At 50.0% G+C, this 19,090-nt stretch overlaps 7 protein-coding genes across 7 annotated transcripts; 4 read left to right on the top strand and 3 right to left on the bottom strand.

Annotated features, from left to right (window-relative positions):
* Positions 1-600: 600 nt before the first annotated feature.
* ACHE_51154A (inositol polyphosphate kinase KCS1) lies at positions 601-5,105 on the top strand (the record flags this gene model as incomplete). The annotated part of the gene is made up of 3 exons (XM_043280949.1): positions 601-622; positions 882-3,090; positions 3,146-5,105. The coding sequence occupies 3 exons, from the start codon at positions 601-603 to the stop codon at positions 5,103-5,105; spliced, it is 4,191 nt and encodes a 1,396-aa protein (XP_043138478.1).
* A 1,737-nt stretch (positions 5,106-6,842) lies between these two features.
* ACHE_51153A (uncharacterized protein) lies at positions 6,843-7,175 on the top strand (the record flags this gene model as incomplete). The annotated part of the gene is made up of 1 exon (XM_043280948.1): positions 6,843-7,175. One exon carries the CDS (start codon positions 6,843-6,845, stop codon positions 7,173-7,175), a length of 333 nt encoding a protein of 110 aa, XP_043138477.1.
* A 399-nt stretch (positions 7,176-7,574) lies between these two features.
* Positions 7,575-8,667, bottom strand: ACHE_51152S (ankyrin repeat domain-containing protein; the record flags this gene model as incomplete). The annotated part of the gene is made up of 3 exons (XM_043280947.1): positions 7,575-7,615; positions 7,660-8,029; positions 8,083-8,667. The coding sequence occupies 3 exons, from the start codon at positions 8,665-8,667 to the stop codon at positions 7,575-7,577; spliced, it is 996 nt and encodes a 331-aa protein (XP_043138476.1).
* Positions 8,668-10,156: 1,489 nt separating this feature from the next.
* Positions 10,157-12,054, top strand: MCH1 (MFS transporter; the record flags this gene model as incomplete). Its single annotated transcript, XM_043280946.1, has 2 exons — positions 10,157-10,404; positions 10,464-12,054. The coding sequence occupies 2 exons, from the start codon at positions 10,157-10,159 to the stop codon at positions 12,052-12,054; spliced, it is 1,839 nt and encodes a 612-aa protein (XP_043138475.1).
* Positions 12,055-12,161: 107 nt separating this feature from the next.
* ACHE_51150S (uncharacterized protein) lies at positions 12,162-14,460 on the bottom strand (the record flags this gene model as incomplete). The annotated part of the gene is made up of 2 exons (XM_043280945.1): positions 12,162-12,272; positions 12,334-14,460. The coding sequence occupies 2 exons, from the start codon at positions 14,458-14,460 to the stop codon at positions 12,162-12,164; spliced, it is 2,238 nt and encodes a 745-aa protein (XP_043138474.1).
* A 170-nt stretch (positions 14,461-14,630) lies between these two features.
* ALG2 (GDP-Man:Man(1)GlcNAc(2)-PP-dolichol alpha-1,3-mannosyltransferase) lies at positions 14,631-16,242 on the bottom strand (the record flags this gene model as incomplete). Its single annotated transcript, XM_043280944.1, has 2 exons — positions 14,631-15,238; positions 15,303-16,242. 2 exons carry the CDS (start codon positions 16,240-16,242, stop codon positions 14,631-14,633), a joined length of 1,548 nt encoding a protein of 515 aa, XP_043138473.1.
* Positions 16,243-16,606: 364 nt separating this feature from the next.
* On the top strand, positions 16,607-18,292 carry ACHE_51148A (uncharacterized protein; the record flags this gene model as incomplete). Its single annotated transcript, XM_043280943.1, has 4 exons — positions 16,607-16,737; positions 16,796-17,736; positions 17,796-17,958; positions 18,013-18,292. 4 exons carry the CDS (start codon positions 16,607-16,609, stop codon positions 18,290-18,292), a joined length of 1,515 nt encoding a protein of 504 aa, XP_043138472.1.
* Positions 18,293-19,090: the final 798 nt, after the last annotated feature.

The following is a 19,090-nucleotide window of genomic DNA, read 5'->3' as shown; positions in this document are numbered from 1 at the left end:
TACTCTGTATACACTGTAGGTAGAGCCAGTCAGGTACTGTGTACTTGTATGACAATGTTCTGGAATATGTATCTTGATAACGGCCAGCTGCAGAATGTCCTGGGGTGATGCACAAGGCATCATGTGCCCACAAGAGATACATGCACCCCTGTACTCTGTACATATATATCCTGGAATAATAGGCAATATCTATATAACCTCACCTCATCTCTATCTTTGATATTGATTGTCGTCATTGTTGATGTTTGCTGTCAGGTGACCCAAAGCGGTAACCCAAGGTAGCCACCATCGCCCTTACCGGGAACTAAACGGATCGCCATTCTGCTAGTTTACTAGAGTAGATATACAAGTACAAGTCTGGACGGAGCACGTAGTAGTATACTGACTATTGTCAATGATAATATTGAATGCTTCTATTTACTTGTATTCCCTCAGTGTTTTTCAGAGTAAAAATACTTCCGCCCTACGCCCCACAAAGGCGGTGAGCAGATCCTCTCCTTTCGTCGTTCTTCTCTTCTCCCTTGTTAGTATCCTTACCTACTACTACTACCACACTACAGAGTACTACCACCAAGTATCTCACTTTCCTTTCTTTAGTTAATGCCAAAACTGCTCTCATCCAGTAATAACTGTCCCTGTCTCCCCCAGTTTTCTCCAAGAATTCCCATTATTGGTGCATCAATCCCTTTCTGGCCTGTCAGAACTCGCGCCCCGGGAACGTGGTTGGTGAACCGGTGGTGACGCCAATTCCCTCCTTCCTGTTTGGGTCTCCCTTATCCCCTCCCCCAATTCTCCTACCTGACTCTGTCACTTACATCCTTCTAATCTATCTATCTAACCACTCACCACTTTTATCTTCTCCAATATCACTCATTCTCCAGTCCTGCAATTCCCAACCAATGTCCTCTCCATGTCAACCCCTCCGCCTGCCGAAAAGAAGACCGTGTCTGATCAACGCCTGGTGACACCTGCGGCCGCTGCCCATCATGATTGCCTCGCTCGTCGCCACCACCACCAGCAGCTCCGACAGGGGGACAATCAACTTCAGGACGAACAGGCCCCGTCGCCCTCCCGTGCTGAATCGCCATCTGCTTATCAATGGTCCCTACCCACTTCTTCTTCCTCCGCATCCGCTCTTCCTTTAAAGAAACACCCGAAGCACCCTCCCGAGCTGGAGAGACTTACTCGTCCTCATCGCTCCCGCAGTCCGCAGCTATCGGAGCGAGATAGCATCTTTGCGACCAATTACTTGCCCTCCGACAGTGAAACTCAAGCTCTACCGCCTCTACCCTCTCGCGATGACGACAGGACTCGCCCGGCTGCTGTGAGCCCCAGTCTTGTACAACAAGATGCACCCTCTCCCGTCTCAGTTCCTGATCCCACTGCCACTTCCAAGGTCCTTCCCCTTCGTCCTCGTCGTGGCGAGGCCGCCCACATGGAAGTTGACGTTGACAGAAGTCCTTATCACTCCTCTCAGCTGCGTCCTCCTTTCCTATCGCCACCCGTTAGCACTCATGCCGCCCTGCTGTCCGCCACTGGTACGGGGGATCGCCCTCAGGATTCCGATAACCTCGACCTCGTAGCAGAGCTCGCATCGTCCATTCCAATCCCTGAAACTCTGCAATCTCGATCTCATGAGTTGGGTACCAAGTCCGCCCCGCCTCCAGACGATCAGTGGTCGATTGATCGTCCTGCCGTTCGGTCCTCCGCCATCAGCTCTCCATCGTCGGGGCTATTGGGCACGACTCAGGTACCAGAAGAGCGTGGGGATCCGCGGGATTCTGCGTGGGATGGTCGTGACGAGGTGCACAACAAGGTCAAGCGGAGTTCGAGTCGGGGCCGGCGTGGTATGGTGGAACACTCAATCGAGGCGAACTTGGCAAACGCGGAACCCGCATCGCATGTGCGCAGCCGCAAGTCTAGTCATTACCTGGGCTTGTTCAAGGAGAATACCACAACCTCGCCAGACCGGAAGAGAAACCAGGACCGCGGTCGGAAAGCCGAGGAGCCGTGGATGATGTCGGACGAGGCCGCGTTGGAGGCGCCTCCCGGTTCTGGGTCACGGCCGTCCGAAAAAGCTGGTGTGCGAAGGAGCTCCAAGAGTCTGTCCCATCCGTCTTTTGTTGCTGATGCACCAGTGACCATTGAACCCGCGTCGCGGACCGACACCCATCCACAGGCCCAGACAGATGATCTGGTCAAGATTCAGTACAGAGCGTTGCCTCGCAACTTATTGGAGGAAATCAGAAACTTTCATCTCACTCCGGGTGGTGCACGGGGCTCCTCATTCTCTAGGAGCATCCCAACCCAGTACGTGGAAGGCGGTCGAGAGTACACACGGGAGGCGGTCTCAGGGGACGAGGCAGCCTCACCTGATACGCTTAGAGCGCAACGCCGTGGGTCCTCTCAGTTTGAAGACGAGGAGGAAGAAAAAGAACAGATCTCGTCTGCTTTGTACTTCCCTCATGAGCGCGTGACAGTGTCGGACGAGGTTGACCCGTACAAGCCTTATGCGGACGATCAGGATAGTCTCAAGCATTTTGAAGTATCAACACCTGACGCTGGTCCAATCCTGCTGCCGGGAAAGAGCCATGATGTTCTTCCGGGTGATCAAGAGGTGAATCATGTCGATATCTCTCTCCGCTCTAAAAATGACAGTAGAATCTTGCACGGCGATCTACAAGATCTACAAGCCCCTATAGAAGAAGAGATAAATGACAAAGCTTTGACTACCATCTCCGAACGCAGCCATGACTACTCCACCTGTGAATCCGAGCTTGCTTCTGAAGACGAGAGTGGATTGTCGACCCACGAAGAGTCGAGCGTCACGGAAGATGATGCCGCTGCCGACATAACGCCCACCGCAACCCCTACTCAACGGAACCGGTATTTGCGCCAGGGACGTAAACATGGCAAAGCTGCCCCGGTGGGTGCCGTCGAACTAAAACCTTATCGGCATCAAGTTGGTGGGCATACCACGGTGTTTCGTTTCTCCAGGCGTGCTGTATGCAAGCAACTGAACAATAGGGAAAATGAGTTCTACGAACGCATCGAGCGCAGGCATCCAGAGATGTTGATGTTTCTTCCAAGGTTTGTAAGCCTTTCTGTTTCTGATGCCTTTGATGTACTAATCGTTTTTTTACAGATACATTGGGGTTCTGAATGTCACCTTTTCCAAGGGTTCCAAACGTCCCAAGTCGCGTCCCGAGGGCCAAGCCGAGCATACAGACAACGAAACCGCCAAGGATGAGAAACCTGCCAAGAATGCAGCCGCGAATGATGCGCAGCTCCCTGAGACTGAGCCGCAGCGGATCTTCAGCCATAGCCAGAAACAGGCTCCCAGCGTCACACCGAAAGTGATTCTCGAGAATAATCGTCACATCATCCCAGTCGATCTCTTCTCCCATCACCAGAGGCCTCGAACTGCGGACGCAACCACTCTCTCCTCTTCGCACCGTTTCCCCGCTGGCAATGTATTGCGGGGCCGTCCTCTATCGTTGAAGACAAGCGTCGAAGCGCAGAAGCCTCCCGAGACATCGACCCCCAAACGACCCAAGATCAGTTGGGGTGCAACTACTGTCAACCGGAAATTGCAGGAGCAGGTTCTTCGAGAAGTCTTCAGCCCTCCTGCGATTCATCACCATCGACGACATGCCCGAGGTCGCCTGACCATGTCCAGAACCACCTCGGACAGTGGCCGTCGACGAGCCAATCTTTCGGAGGACCACACTGCGAGTAGCCGTCATATCGCACCAGAGCCCAATGAGCCTCAACGCTCGGATGCGATCGAAATTGCGACCAAATCTGATGAGGGCCCAGGGCTGTCATCGTCGGCCTCCACCGCGTTGGATGCGACTCAGAACCGTCTCGAGCAGATCCGGGGAGAAGAGAGACAACCACGTACCAGTTCTCTGAACAGACATCGACAAGTGCGGCGACGACATTCAGGAAGTGGTCTGCAAAGGCGAGGCAGCTTGGACAGCAAGCCCGGTGACCTCGTCTTTTTCGACGATGATGGCTACGGCGGAGATCAAGAGGATGAAATCTTCGCCATGGAAGGCGATGTTCCAATGGCGTCAGATCGTCCTGCAGCCAAGCCGTCCGCCCCGAGTGCACCGGAAGTTCCCCTCCTTAGTGGTAACGTGCATCATGGACCTCCAGCGATTTCGGAGCCACCGCCCAAGCCTCCCCTTCCCCCTCAAATGAAAGAAGATGGCCGTTTCTACCTTCCAACCAATCCGAAGGAAGCACAAACCATGAAGGACGAAAGAGTACAATACTTCTTGCTGCTTGAGGATCTCACTGCTGGGATGAACAAACCTTGCGTGCTGGATCTGAAAATGGGGACACGTCAGTACGGAATGGAAGCCGATGAGAAGAAGCAGAAGTCACAACGGCGCAAATGCCAGACTACGACCTCTCAACAGCTGGGAGTGCGACTTTGTGGCATGCAAACCTGGAACGTCAAGAAACAGGATTATACTTTCGAAGACAAGTATTTTGGACGTGATCTCAGGTCCGGTCGTGAATTCCAGGACGCTCTTACCCGTTTCCTCTACGATGGTATCAGCCACGCAAGTGTGGCCAAGAAAATACCAATCATCCTGGACAAACTCTCGAAACTGGAGAACATCATTCGCAAACTGAAAAGTTATCGTCTGTATGCCAGTAGCCTTCTGATCCTGTACGATGGAGAACAGAGTCCATCCGACATGATTTCTCATACCCAAGGCCCTCAGAATCGATCCGAAAACAAACGGCCTGATTTGCAACGTAATGCTTCGGACGATGGGCATAACAACTTGGACGTTCATCTCAAGATTGTTGATTTTGCCAACTGCGTGACTGGCGAAGATGAATTGCCTCCAACTGCTCGATGTCCACCTCAGCACCCTTATGACATTGACCGTGGTTATTTGCGTGGTCTGCGCTCACTCAAAACGTACTTTCGACGTATCCTGAAGGAGGTCACTCACGATGACTACTTGGAACGAGGCGAAAACGAGGCCATTGCTCTGGGTACTCGGGTCACGAACCATGACGATATTTCTGACCGGGGTTGGGATGAGGTGATGGACAATGACCCCGGTGAAGTCAGTATTTGATACGACTTTTTATTTTTATTTTTTTTTTCATATTCTCTTTTCCTATTCCTTTCTTTTTCGTTTTATTTTCGATCTCGGTTCTTTTTTTTAGCCCCGCTTGTTCCTTCATCTTCTGAGTTAGGAGTTGGCATCATGTCTTCAATTATGCTCACATGGATACCAAGGGAAATGGCGTCGACATTGCATGGCAAGGGCTCGGGTCTTGTTTGTTTTTCGTGTTCAATTTTTGGTTTTGCTAAGATACACCTTGCGCTTCTATAATTTCGCTTCATTCGCACGTTCCATGATGTCAACGACACAGTTATGACTGGCATGGGGGGTTGGTGACAGCAATACGATAATGATGATTCATGGCGCCTTGTTCAGCCCTGGGCCTTTGGTGTCTATTCATGCCTGGGTGCATTGTTAGAACAGAGTATCGGGGAGCGATTCCCAATCGTTGCGTGTGTTCGTGTTCATTCCTAGTTTTATTCTTCCTTCTCGGACTTGTGTTATTACTTATACCACCGGGGAGAATCCCTGGATTCGTTTTCTGCAGTTCGCAAAGCATGGGTGGTATCTGGAGCGGTTCAATTTGTGTACATAATCAATTGGCGTCTTAGATTAAAGCCTCCTAATCGGAAATTTTATTGGGGTCTTGCGTTTTCCAGACATTGAAAGTCCTGTAGTGTACATATCAGTAGGGTCATCGACATCTCGATGAATATACATTGCTTGACGGGTAATGGCAAACTTGCTAGTTTTATTTCAACTACCCAGTGAATAGATCATCTCTGTCTTCTGGCATTTCTCTTCTATCTGTTCTATTATCAACGTTCATCTCTCTTGAAACGGGTCTTAGGATAGGGATGGATAAGTAGAGTCTCGGGGAGTGGCCCTTAGATAGCAAGAATATAGAGATCCTCGCTCTGCTATGTGCTGCGATGAATGTATATCTGTGCCAAATTACATTGCAATTCAAATAGTCCTGGTAGACTTTGTGAGGCGGGTGATGCAGCATGGGGTGTGGTCCTTGACAGCAAGGCTGTTATCAGGATGCTGGAAGACTTGGACAGTAACTGTGTGTTTATCCTACCTGGGCTCTCAGATAGGCTGAATGTATGGGAGCTACTGCTGGAGCGAGATGAACGGAGTAATCAGCACCGAAGAATTGGCGTGGCTAAAACTTGGTTCAATTACCATGCAGACGGCGTCGTCGTTTGGCATGGGACGAATGCGAGGCACCAAAATGGTATCGCCTTTTCGAATGGATCAATGCACGATATCAGTAACATAAAGAAGACGATAAAAAGCAGGAAACCATTCTTGTTTAGGTAGTTCTTCTCTGTTAGCCGACATTTGAGATAGCAACCAAGGCTTGAGTATGCTTGTGTTTAAACAGGTTGCAGATTGGTGGCTTAATTAATGATGGGGCTCATGGCGAATCCCAAAGACTGGTGAAAATTCCTTCCATCTAGTGGACATAGGAACAGCACATCATCAGTTATGATATTCTAGCTTCGGTCTATTGAGTATCTAGGAGCACATGATATGACTCCAAATTTCATGACAGGTAGGGCCAAACTAGGAATGGGGAGAAAGGCCGTTGAAAGAGAATCTAGCAGGCTGGTGGCCCAGTCAGTCCCGAGTTTGCAATACACTGAATGCCAGGTCAGCTGGGCTGAAGCAAGATCCTGGTACTCATGGAGTTCAAGAGAGGATGTACGGAGCAACCGTAATAACCGCATGTACCGTGCCATGCAAGAAGCGGGTAAGGACTTTGTCCTCAATTGTATGGACTCCTTCGCGTCCCTAGAACACGATGGACAGGCCCAAGCAATTCTCCGACCTAAGATCGTCCGTTTCTTGGAGAGCGACGCGGACGACTGGCGCGAAGCGATGAACCATGAGCTAGATGCTTTTACCTTGAAGCCTTTCCCCAAAGATGCCAGAATACGTCGACTGAAGCAAGAGGGTAACCAACGAGTGCATGGGCCCAACCTCATCAAGTATGCCCGTCTGTATACCACACGCCGTAAGGGGCGCGACGATGTCGACGTTCTTCTCGCCTTGTTCGGTACAACTCACTGACGAGGTGATCAATCCCCAGGCGCCATATCGGCCTTTAAACACTTCACCCTCTTCGCAAAGGGAGGCATAACCACCCATCCCATGCGATGCAAGATCTAGGGCTTTGTACAGATAGACCACTCCAACCCAAATGATGACTCCGATGATAATCGAACTCGTGCTGGACACAGGCGCTCGGTGTATAACGAAGAGGCGGTAAAGGGAGCGCGAGTGAGGCGAGTTTCTTTTTTCCTCCGTCTGTTTGTTGAATGATGCATTTCTTTTCTGTTGGACAAAACCATTGCGAAAACAAATTTGGAGCTAAAATTGGATTCCAGTACGGGTGTATCATTAGACACCGGAGGGCTTCCAAACTAGGTTCTACAAAATGAACCCACTCTAGTCTCTACATACCAATCACTAGGGTTCTGTCGAGTGCAGTCCAAAAGAGCCAGATAAGTCTGGCCATCAATATTTGTCAGTCCTGTATTCGCTCCTCGCGCACACAATTTCTCAATCACTTCGAACTCGAGATTTCGCGCTGCTTTGTGTAAAGGAGTTTCGCGGAGGCGTGCGTCCTGAACGTTAATGGCAGCACCCCAGTCAAGGAGCAGGTCGAGTTCATTCAACCAGCCTCCAACAGCAGCTAAGTGTAACGGGGTGATATCTTCAACCATGATAATGTTAGGATCTGCTCCATTTAACAAGAGGAGCTTCATTATTTCGATGTGGCCCCATCTAGTTGCTATGTGTAACGGGGAACAGCCTTCGGGATCGTGTACTGCGGGTACGTCGAGTAAGGGGTTGAACTCCAATAAGATCTGAAGTACTTCAATATGATTCCATGTAGCGGCTTCGTGCAGCGCTGTCCAGCCCTATCACCAAACTTAGACCAAGAACAAAAGGATGAGAGGAAGTTGGAACTTACACTACAATAGCCCCTGGCATTAACATCTGCACCGGCTTGCAATAATAGCCTGACTGATTTTGGATCGTCATTCACACAGGAGTCCTGAAGAACCAATCGTCCGGGAGTATTCCTCGCATTTGGGTTTGCTCCATATTGTAGGAAAAGCTCAACAACTGCACTATGTCTGTTGACTGCTGCCCAATGTATTGGCATCCGACCACTGATCATCCACGGTAGGTCATTCATCCCGCGACCCAAGACACGCTTGCTCAGGCTGTATTGACGAATGTTTACTGCAGCTCCGCGTTTAAGGAGTAGCTCTGCTATCTCAACATAACCGAGCTCAGCTGCATATGAAAGGGCAGTGCGTCCATCTCGATGGTCGCGAGCATTCACATCGATATTTTGTTGCAACATCAAATCCATTATTGTGGCAGATCCAGAATACACCGCTCTTGTGAGGTCTTCGGTGTATTCGGGATTGGACAATTTCTCGCCTTCTTCTTGCATCAGCGCTGGGGCCAAAGACTTATCAACTGATACAAAGTCAAGAATCGCAGATCCAGCATCATCATTGAAGGTGTGCTTCCTATTAATTCCCATGGTTGGCTCTTTCATAGCTGCAGTTGATTTTCTCAGCATGAGTATCCTGGTAGGAGTCAGAGGTCGGCACTAGCACAGAATGGGTCCGAGGGATGGTATACATACAGTGTAAGATTTGACATGGCATCAGAGAACATTGACCTTGCTCTGTCCAGGTCCGTCATCAAAGCAAGTACCTCTTTCCGCTTAAAAGGCCATAACCAGTCACGAACCCAGATCTGCGTTTTTGGTTTTTGTCCATTGCTGTGGGTTCCATTGTCACTCGAGGTGATTTTGATGAATCCCTTATCTGCAGACTCCTCGATTTGAAGATGCAACCTCAGCTTGCTTTGTACTTGATCGCAGGTGAGCTGGCATTTAGCCATAGGGACAAGTAGATCTCTCATTGCGTTATTGAGTTGTTTGTCCTTGTCCACCATGTCTCGGATCCCTGGAGAAGCTAGCGCGTCTGTCAAGTTGTTCACAAGTGTATGGAGCTCATGATGTCGTGACTTAGGCTTTCGATTTCCCGTAGTGCATTTTTTATTGTTGATATAAACTCGTAGACTTGGAGAGAGGTCTTGGTGGCGGCCGCTGCCAGTTGCAGGATACTAGCTGCTGCTCCAACAGCCTCCATTATGATGATAAAAATATAAAGCGTGGTACACGTAACTATGAAGGGGATGTGGTGGACAATAAATACCTTGACAATCGTCCTAACTCCAAGTCAGCCTTGTCAGGAAAATGCCCCCCAAAACACAGTTGAAGATGATCCCCCGCTGAATTCTGTGGTGGCAGTGCCCTTATAGTCTATCTACATCAACAGAGCCAATAGCAATACATTTCAATGTATTGAGCACTGCATCGTGGGGCACTTAGTGTGTTTACGAGCACCCACTCAGGCTTCGTATTGGGAATAATGTACTCTGTACATGCCCCTCCTTGGAAGTGCAGAGCTCGCTGGCTCCTCTTCTTTCCCACCATAATAATTGGATTGATATCCCAATCTCTGTAGTGTCATGTCTGCTCCAAAGAAACCAGTGTGTGCAGAATATGGAAGTGAACATTGAGAGAGAAGAGTAAATAGGGTGATGTCATGTGAGATAAGGATCACGTGCTGCGATAAGCGTATCTCCGTGTCACGTCGAGGATACCATCGACCATCCGCCAGCACTCCTTTCTTGTTGTTTCGTTTTCTGGCAGCGAGACATTTCAAACATACCTACCATTGATATATATAGTCCAATTTTCCTGCGCCTGCAGAATGGCCCTGTTTTGAATCGTCCCATGATTAGGGGAAGGAGATCCGCAGACCTGCGGTCAACTGAGTTGGTCAGGCTGATAATCACCGTTCCACTGATAACCGAGTCCGTCGGTCATAAATATAGCGCCGGACTAGTTTGATTGCCCTTATATTCAAGGAAAACGTTGTCCTCTGTCACGCTTTCCGGCCTTCACACTGCCTCTCCAAATCCAGTCTCCGAACTATTGCATAGGGAGGCAAGGAATAATGCCAGGCTCGAATGTCCAGGTAGTTGATAAACGGGACTTCGATGCGAATCGTTCCCTCCTTCGTGATGGTACGGATTCCGGCCCCGACGGAGAAGAGGAAGCAAGGTCTCGATTGTCACAGAGCAGCCAGGATAGCAACGATGGACTTCTGAACGATGTGGTCGAGGAGATTGTCGAGCGGGATAGACAGAAGATTGCGAGAGAGGTGGTCCGGGTTGCTAGCTTTGCCTGGGGTGTTATCAGTTGGTGAGAATCTCTTGTCGTTGCCGTCGTTGGAGCCTGGTATGTGTGCTGACTGGGATTAGTCTTGGAGCTGGTAGCATTACGGCGTTTTCTTTGTACGGTCCTTTACTCCTCACGCGTCTTCACTATACTCAGCTACGCGTTAACGCCGTCTCAATTGCTGCGGAGATTTCCATGTATCTCCCCGTACCGCTGTTTGGTTACCTCTGTGATCGATACTCGCCGTCACCGTTGTCCCTGTTCGCCGGTATAGTCTTTTGCGCTGGCTACCTGCTGGCTGCATTTACATATCAGAGTGGTCCTCCGCCAGATGCAGGTGGGGACGGCTGGCCTTTTTGGGTGATGATCGTGGCATTTACTGCCATTGGAACAGCCACGAGCTGTTTATATCTTGCTGCTGTGACAACATGCGCGAAGAACTTTGGTCGCGGTAAACACAAGGGCATCATGCTTGCTGTCCCGATTGCAGGATTTGGTCTGAGTGGTATGTGGCAGAGCCAGGTAGGAGCGTACCTGTTATACGAACCGCGGGAAGATGGAAGCCGGGGAGATGTCGACGTCTTCCGGTACTTTTTATTTTTGGCGCTGCTGCTGCTCTGTACTGGAGTCGTTGGAACATTTGGTCTACGAATCGTCGACGAAGAGGAAAAGTATATCGATGAAACGGTCGAAGAGTTGGAGCGCAGTGGCATCCTAGAACAAGAGGGCGGGTTCTTCCAGTCGAGAGACGAAGTTCAGGCTTCCTATGGCACGTTTGCTTCTACAGACGGCGCTGACGAGGAGCGACAATCGTTGACGACGTCGGATGAAGAACGAGAGGAAAGGCGACGCGAGAAGGAACGCGAGGAAGAGGAGCGGAAGAAGAAGAACTGGTTGCTGAATTACGAGACGAGGTTGTTTCTCAAAGATCAGACCATGTGGTGGCTTGCCCTTGGCTTCTTTTTGGTGACTGGGCCGGGAGAAGCCTACATCAACAACCTGGGCACCATCATCCAAACATTGACACCGCCATCATACCCTCCTAACGCCCCTCCACCAGCCGGTCTACCATCCACACACGTTACAACAGTAGCCCTTACTTCAACAATCGCCCGCCTCCTAACCGGCTCCCTAACCGACTTCTTTGCTCCCAAAGCAACCCACCTCTTCCCAACCAACCAAGAAGACGACGCCTCCCGACCTTCAACCATCCCCGAATCTCTCAAGGAAAACCGCCCCACCCTCTCCCGTATGACCTTCCTCCTCCCTTCCGCAATCCTCCTAGCCCTAGGCTACCTCCTCCTTGCCTCCCCACTCCCAATCGCCCACCCATCCCTCTCCCACATAACAACCGCCCTCATCGGCCTCGGCTACGGCAGCTCTTTCTCCCTCGTGCCCATCATCATCTCCGTCGTCTGGGGCATCGAGAATTTCGGCACGAACTGGGGTATCGTGGCTATGGTTCCTGCAGCTGGCGCGGCGGTCTGGGGCGTCGTGTATTCGGGCGCGTATCAGGATGCCATTGACCGCAGTGGTGAAGAGGAGGATGGACAGTGTCATGGGTGGAGGTGTTTTGGGTTTTGGGCTGTGGGGTGTACGATTAGTGTTAGTGTTGCCGTTGTGGTTTGGGGTGTTGCGTGGAGGGTTTGGAGGAGGAGGGGTGTTTCTGTTTGATTCGTTTTGGATATGCGATTGATTGGTATATACACATCATTTGCATTATGCGGGTAGTATTGAATATTGCATTGGATATTTTCATCATTTATTGGGTATGTGGCAGGTCAAATCTCAGTAGAAGCCGGATCAAGCCCCATAAACACCTTATACAACCGCCTACTAACCGCCGGTCCAATCCTTGAATCCGTCAGAGCACCGTTTTTATTCGCCGATTTCTACATCATTAGTCCAACTCACTCGCACTGTATTCAAAAGGGGGAAAAGAAGAAAACATACCTTAACATCCTCCAACAACCCAACACCCCCATGCTTGAAACCCTCCACCAAATCTCCCACAGACGGATACCTCTCGACAACCCCATACGCCATACTCGCCGTCACCCGATTAACCTCCTGCAACATCTTCACAAACGTATCCCTCTTATCCTCCCCCGTCTTCACCTGTCCGACATCCATACAGAACGCAGAGTCATTGCCCCGCATGAGTTCCAGTCTATAGGGTATCGTCGAGATATGTTCCGTGAAAGTTTTCAGCCATTCGGCTGATTCCGGGGTGGCAGATGTATGGTGAATTAGGGCGCCGTGGTGGATTTGCAGGTGGAGGAGGGCGTCTTCAATGCTGTCGTCGGATACTTGGGGGAGTTCGGGCTGGTTTTTGCGGCGCGAGGAGGAGGTGGTTGTGGGGTCGAGTTGGCGGCGGACTTCGGCTTGGTAGGCGCGGTTACGGGCGTTTTGATTCTTCCGCATGAAGGCTGTTAGGCCTTCGAGGAGGTAGATTGGTTTACAGTGCTGGTGGGTTTGTTTGAGGCTGAGGACGTGGTTTTGCAGGGTGGTGGGGGAGGTTTCTGGGGCAGTTGCCATGTCCACAAATTCTTGGGCTGTTAGTAGACACAGGACATGTTTTTCTGGTTCGATGCGTAGTGGGCATGGCTCCCAGTATCCTAGAGTTTCGTTGTACGTCGCTTGAACCTTCCGCCGCCATTTAACGAGGCCCCGGATCGGGCCCTCAAAGAAGGTATACTCAACACCCAGCCGGCTCATGAATTCGACGACCTGATTTCCCACACTTGTCCCTTCCAGCGATTTATCGAAGTCGACAATCATCTCCGGTGTTGATTCCTTCTTGTCAACCTTGGACTTGTTCACCTGCGCTAGGTCCGCAGCCAACTGTTTCTCTTTGGCTTTCTCTTCTCTGGCCTTAGCTTTGCGTTCTTTTTCCGCTTCGCGCTCGCGCTCTCGCGCTGCCTTATTTGCTTCCCGGGAGCGCACTTTGGCTTCCTTGTCTTGTGTTATCGGCTTGGTAGTTGTTCTGCGTTTGGGTTGTGGTGGTTCGACGTCATCGACATCTACATCCACTTGCTCTTCCACGGCAGTTGTCTTTCCCTTTCGCGAGCGAGCCGTAATCTTCTTCGTTCCTGCACTTGCACTACCCATTTTATCCTCAAGGGTGGCTAGTAAACTCGCCGTTCGGTTCGAAAACGGAGCAGTAGGTTTCGGCCGTTCAGCAATCTCCATCAATTCATCCATATCCGACATCTGGCTGAAGAGCTGGTCGCTGAAGTCTTCGATCTCGTCAACCTGTTCTCTGCCCTTGCCCTTATCCTTACTCTTCCCAGTATCGTGCCCATTATCATCATCACTGTCAATTGTAATCGTATTCTCCCTCTGAACAGACCCCACCACTCCATTTCCCTGTGGTTTGCCAACAGACGACGTAAAAACAATCGAATCCGAATCAATCGCCCATCTCGACCGCGTCCCTAAACCCTCATTCTTATCCCTCTCCCCGCCCCTAGTAATAACAGGACTAACCAACGACCCTGGCGTAGGCGCAGGCGGTAATCCAAACTCATCAAAGTCATCCGAGAACTGGAACGGATTGCTCTTTGCTAGCGGATTTGGAGATTTCGATGGCGATTTCCTGCCCGTAGACGAGGGTATTCCTAGCTCATCGGAGAACTGAAACGAATTCGTATTCTTACTCGTGTTCAGGTTCGGTGATTTCGATCTTATTGTCGGTTCAATCGACGAGGATATCCCAGGCTCATCCGAGAACTCAAACGGATTCGACTTTCTAGCATTCGTATTTAAGCCGCGATTCCGCGGCTGGCCTGACGGAGGTACGTTGAAATCCTCATCGCTGAGTCTGCGCCTCTTGCTCGGGTTATTATCTATCGTATCGCGCGCGTTCTCAAATGGGGAGGAGAATATATCGATATCATCAGAAATCGTGAATGGCGGAGGAGGGGGTCGAGGTGCTCTAGTATTCGTAGTCGTATTCGCGGAGAACGGCGGCGAACTGGAAACTAACGCTGCTGCTGTGGCTGGTGCTAGGGACGTTGGCGCTGATTTCCCAGCTGGTGCTGGGGGAGTCGAGGAGATTAAGTCGATAATGTCTGGCATTCTTTTCTTTTATAAAGTGGTCGTGGAAGTCGGATCTACTTTATGAAGTTTGAAACGCGTCCCGACGCGGAGTCACGTGGTATTTATAGCTTAAAGTGGAAAGCAGCTATTGTGCAACAGAGGGGTATTGGTACAGAAAGGGAAAAAAAAGAAAGAAAGAGAGAAAGGGACTACATCGCCTTGATGGTCCAGAATGCGAGAACCGAGAGAAGCACACCCGAAAGACTCAGCAGAACCAGTAGCTGCTGTGACCCGTTAAACGGGCGTCTCTCGCTGCGCAGCATTTCCCCAATATTCTCCTCGAGCCGGTCTCCCATTGCCCTTAGCGAGAATTCCTCTTCGACTCTTGTCTTTCCGGCGACAGCCATGTGCTGGGTACTCTCCTGGTCCAGGCCGTAGAGCACCTTATCCATGACATCCGTCCAGTCATCAACCTTGTTCGCATCACGCAACCACCCCGTCTCACCTTCGACGATAGTCTCCAACGGCCCACCGGTATTCGACGCCAGCACCGGAATACCAGCGTGCATAGCTTCAACAGGGACGATGCCAAAGTGTTCGTTAACGGGGGTGTAGAGCAGCAGTTTTGCTTGTGAAAGGAGGGTATCGCGGAACGCGGTGGGGACAGAGAGGAGGAAGAGGACATCGATGGAGTCGGGGACGGAGAGCGCAGAGATTATGGTTTTAGAGGTTGCGGTTTGGAGGCCGAGGGTTGTGGCGAGGGTGTCGAGTTCTTTGTGGTATTGGACGTTTTCCTGGACGCGGTTGTCGTAGCCGCCTGCACCAGCACCCCATTAGCATCCCATACTGCGCAAGTAATCAGGATAAGAAAAAGGGCATACCAGCGATAACCAACCTCGTCCTCCGTCTCCTCTCCTCTCCAAGCCCATGATACGCCCGAATCGCAAGCCCCATATCCTTCTTCCTCTCGAACCGATTAATACTCAACAGAATCTTCTTCCCTCCCCAAAGCTCCCCCTCAACTCCATCTTCACCAATCTTCTTCTCCTTCTCCGCCGTATCAACACACGGATAAACGACGCTGACATCCCCCAACGTATCCTTCCCAAAAACATCTCCCACAACACCCCTCGTAAACCTCGAATTCGCAACAACCCGATCCGCAGCGCTCATCGCCCACCCCTCGAACCAATCGAACGGATATCGGTATATTGCCTTTGCGAGGCGCAGGAGTGTATTCCTCTCATCGCGGCGAGCGAGTAGCTGGTCTGGGAAGTGACAGTAGAACAGAATCCGCTGCTTGCCGCGAGTCGCATGCGCGAAGCCTTCACCGAGGAGTTTAAGAATCGGTACGCACGCAGCGAGTTGGTCGATTATGAACACCTCCTCTACCTCATCCACCTTCTCATCCGTCGTCGTTGTCATCGGACCGGCTGTAGCAAGCTCCCCCAGCACAGAAAGCGTCAAATGCACCTGCCTCAACACCGCCATAAGCACATGGCCCCTCCCCGCGACACTCCCCGGGAAGATCGTATTCCCGCGCACGCGCACATCCAGTGTTCCGTCGCGCGCCTCGTCGAAGCAATGGCCCGTGTCGCGGTGGGAGGTGTAGATGGTGACTTTGTGGCCGCGGGATTGGAGAGCGAGGGCGACGTCGATGATGAGGCGTTCTGCGCCGCCAATGCCGAGGTCCGGGTGTATTATTGTTATGTTGGGGGGTTGGCGTGGCATTTCTGTGGTTCCTGAGGGTGTGGTTCGAGATTGGTGAGGGGAGAGGGTGAACTTGGAGGTTTGAGACACGCGGCGGGTTGGGGACATCATGTGATGAAACACATACATTACAGCATCCATGTCACCGGATGAATGATCAAGGAATGTATTCCTCAGAAATAATCAACATAGCTCAATTTTTTTTTCTCTCTTTTTGTTTTTCCTCTGCTGTTCCAAAGTATGGCAGGGAATGCTTGCCAGAGTGCCTGGTTAATTCCAGAACACAATTCCAGGGTACCTGGGCATCAATCTCTATATTAGTATCTAGTGTTTGAAGAAATAGATGTTTGTTATTATTCTTTTGATTAAGTGAATTAAGTCGCTTGGAAAAAAGCGGGGGAATCATTGCTGACTTACTGCACTATTCCTGGGAGCCCATTTCCCCCCTCACACAACCTGACAAAACCTACTAAGCATGGCACCAAATCCAGACAATAGTCATGTCACAGTGATAGCTACAAGCTCAGAAAATGAAGCTGTACAAAATTCTGACAATTTTCTGTCTCTCAAATGGGCCATTGGTGAGAAGTGGTTCTGCCGTTCGAAGTAAGCAGGGCTATCAACAAAAGATAGACACTGGACTATTCAGCTAATATTTATGCAGCTATTTCGGGACCCTTCTTTTCAATATCGGTGCATTCATTCTCCCAGCATTGTACAGCACGCTTGTCAAGATCTGGGTTGCCAACATTGACACCTCCCTCGTCGTTACAACCGACGTCTATACATACATTGGTACCGTTGCAGAGGTATTAAACGAAGGCCTTCCTCGCGCTGTGTGGGTGACCATTGCAGATAAAGACGCACGATCATACGAGTCCCGCTTGGGGCTTGCACATACTCTAATAATATTCCAGGCCATCCTTGGAACAATCATGAGTCTTGTATTTGCAGGTGCAGCAGAGGCACTTTCAGCAACGTTCGTTCCACACGCTGTCCAGGAGGCTAGTTTCACATATGTCCGGATTAGTGCCTTCTCGGCTTTGAGTTCTGCTCTTGAAATCGCGGTTTCCAGCGCCACAAGAGCCCTAGATAAGCCAGATGTACCCCTTCTGATCAGTTCTGTCAAAGTGGTCGTGAATATCATCCTCGACCTCATGATTATCTCCAAATTCCATATCGGCGGCTGGACCCCAGACATCAACATGCAAGCCGGGATTCGTCTAAGTTGTGATATGGCCGCGGCAGTCTCTGGGCTACTATACTTCTCCATTTCAACCAGTACTGGGAGAAGTCGCGGTGGCAGACACAGTCATAGTGAACCACCCAGCTTACAGGCTTTCTTCATACTTTTCAAGCCAGGATTAATTACCTTCGTTGAATCAGCGGTTCGAAATACATTGTACCTTTGGCTTGTGGCTGGAGTCGTTGCCATGTCACCGGATTATGCAACTGCCTGGGGCGTCTTCACAACTATTCGGTGGGGTCTGGTGATGGTTCCAGTTCAGGCTCTGGAGGCTACCTCGCTGGCCTTTGTAGGGCACTATTGGGGAGAGTTGAAGCATGTGAGTAACCAAGAACGTCGGTCTTGGAAGAGCCTCTACGGTATGTATTGTACTTCCCATCCTGCAGATGGTCTATATCTATATCTCATTCTTGACAAGTGACCACACGACCCGCGATTCTCTCTGTGGCGATAGCCACGGCCATTGAAATCCCTCTCTTTATATTCCTGGCAACGCTCGGCTGCAAACCTTTTGCATTATTTCTGTCCCAGTCAGAAGTTGTTGCTGAGATCACTACACACATGTGGCGAACAATAGATTGGTAAGCCCAAACTCTCAATGAGAGCCTATCTCGTTTCTTTCTAATCGCTTCAAGGTGCTATATACTATATGCCATATCTACACAGCTCGCAACCATATTGTTAGCTACTCGGCCATTATGGTACCTGGGACAGTCCCTTATTTCGAACATCTTCTATGTACTCCCTTGGGCCATTGTTTGTCAGGTGGTCGATCTCAGTCCGGCAAATGCGTGGACCTACCATAGCCTGGTTTTCGGAGGAAGCTTGGTGTTCTCCTTTGTGGAGATTTTTTTTATCAATACGTTATGGGCTTGGAGACTCTTATGTGGAAGGCTGCATACCGGTTCTGTTTGATGCTACTAACCCGTCTCAAACTTTCCAATGGAGTAATGAATGAATCTGAATATTGGTTGTAGTAAAGTAGATGCTCGAACACCTGGCTAGATGTCTTGGAGCTAGCGTATGTCGTGGCAGTGGATGCTATTGAGGTGTTTATTTTCTTTATTGAAATGGGAGGGCATGCCGAGGGGAAGCTAAAAAATTGTAAACAGCCTGAAGACTATTATCATAGGATCTACGGAACTCCGTCATCAATAACAAGAGGAGATTTGGAACAATTTCTGAGTAGGGTGAGCAAGTTATCAGTTTACTAACAGTCTTGCTAAGGGAGCAACAAGCGGCGAGTTGACATACGAGGCTTCTATGAATCAATTGAAAGGAATGGGATTATTCTACCACTTTTATACAAATCAGATAACATAAAACTCACAATTGGTATCCGCGACTGCGAGTAAAGAGAAGCGCAATTAAAGACAACGTTAAGAGGTGTATGTACGTAGACATCACAAAAGGGAACATGAAAATATACAATCGAAGGTCTGCCAAAACCACAGACAACAACCTCTCAGAAGTCGTCGTCAGATGATAGTAAATCGAGCATCGTAGAAAGAAACATCAAGAGGCATAAACAGGATTATCTGTGCGACACAGCAGAGAATTGAAAAAAAAAGGTATCAACAGGGTAAACAGACAAAGGAGGGCGGGAAGGGGGGATATCAACTACGTTGAACTCATGATACAGAAGAAATCATAGAAAGAAAAGCCAAAAAGAAAAAGAAAGCCTCCAACGGGGAATATAACACAAACCAAACC

The sequence above is a fragment of the Aspergillus chevalieri genome, chromosome 5 (genome assembly GCF_016861735.1).
Source record: "Aspergillus chevalieri M1 DNA, chromosome 5, nearly complete sequence".
Classification (NCBI taxonomy): Eukaryota; Fungi; Ascomycota; class Eurotiomycetes; order Eurotiales; family Aspergillaceae; genus Aspergillus; species Aspergillus chevalieri.
Note: the sequence above shows the minus strand (reverse complement) of the source record. Positions and strands in the feature narration are given on the sequence as shown.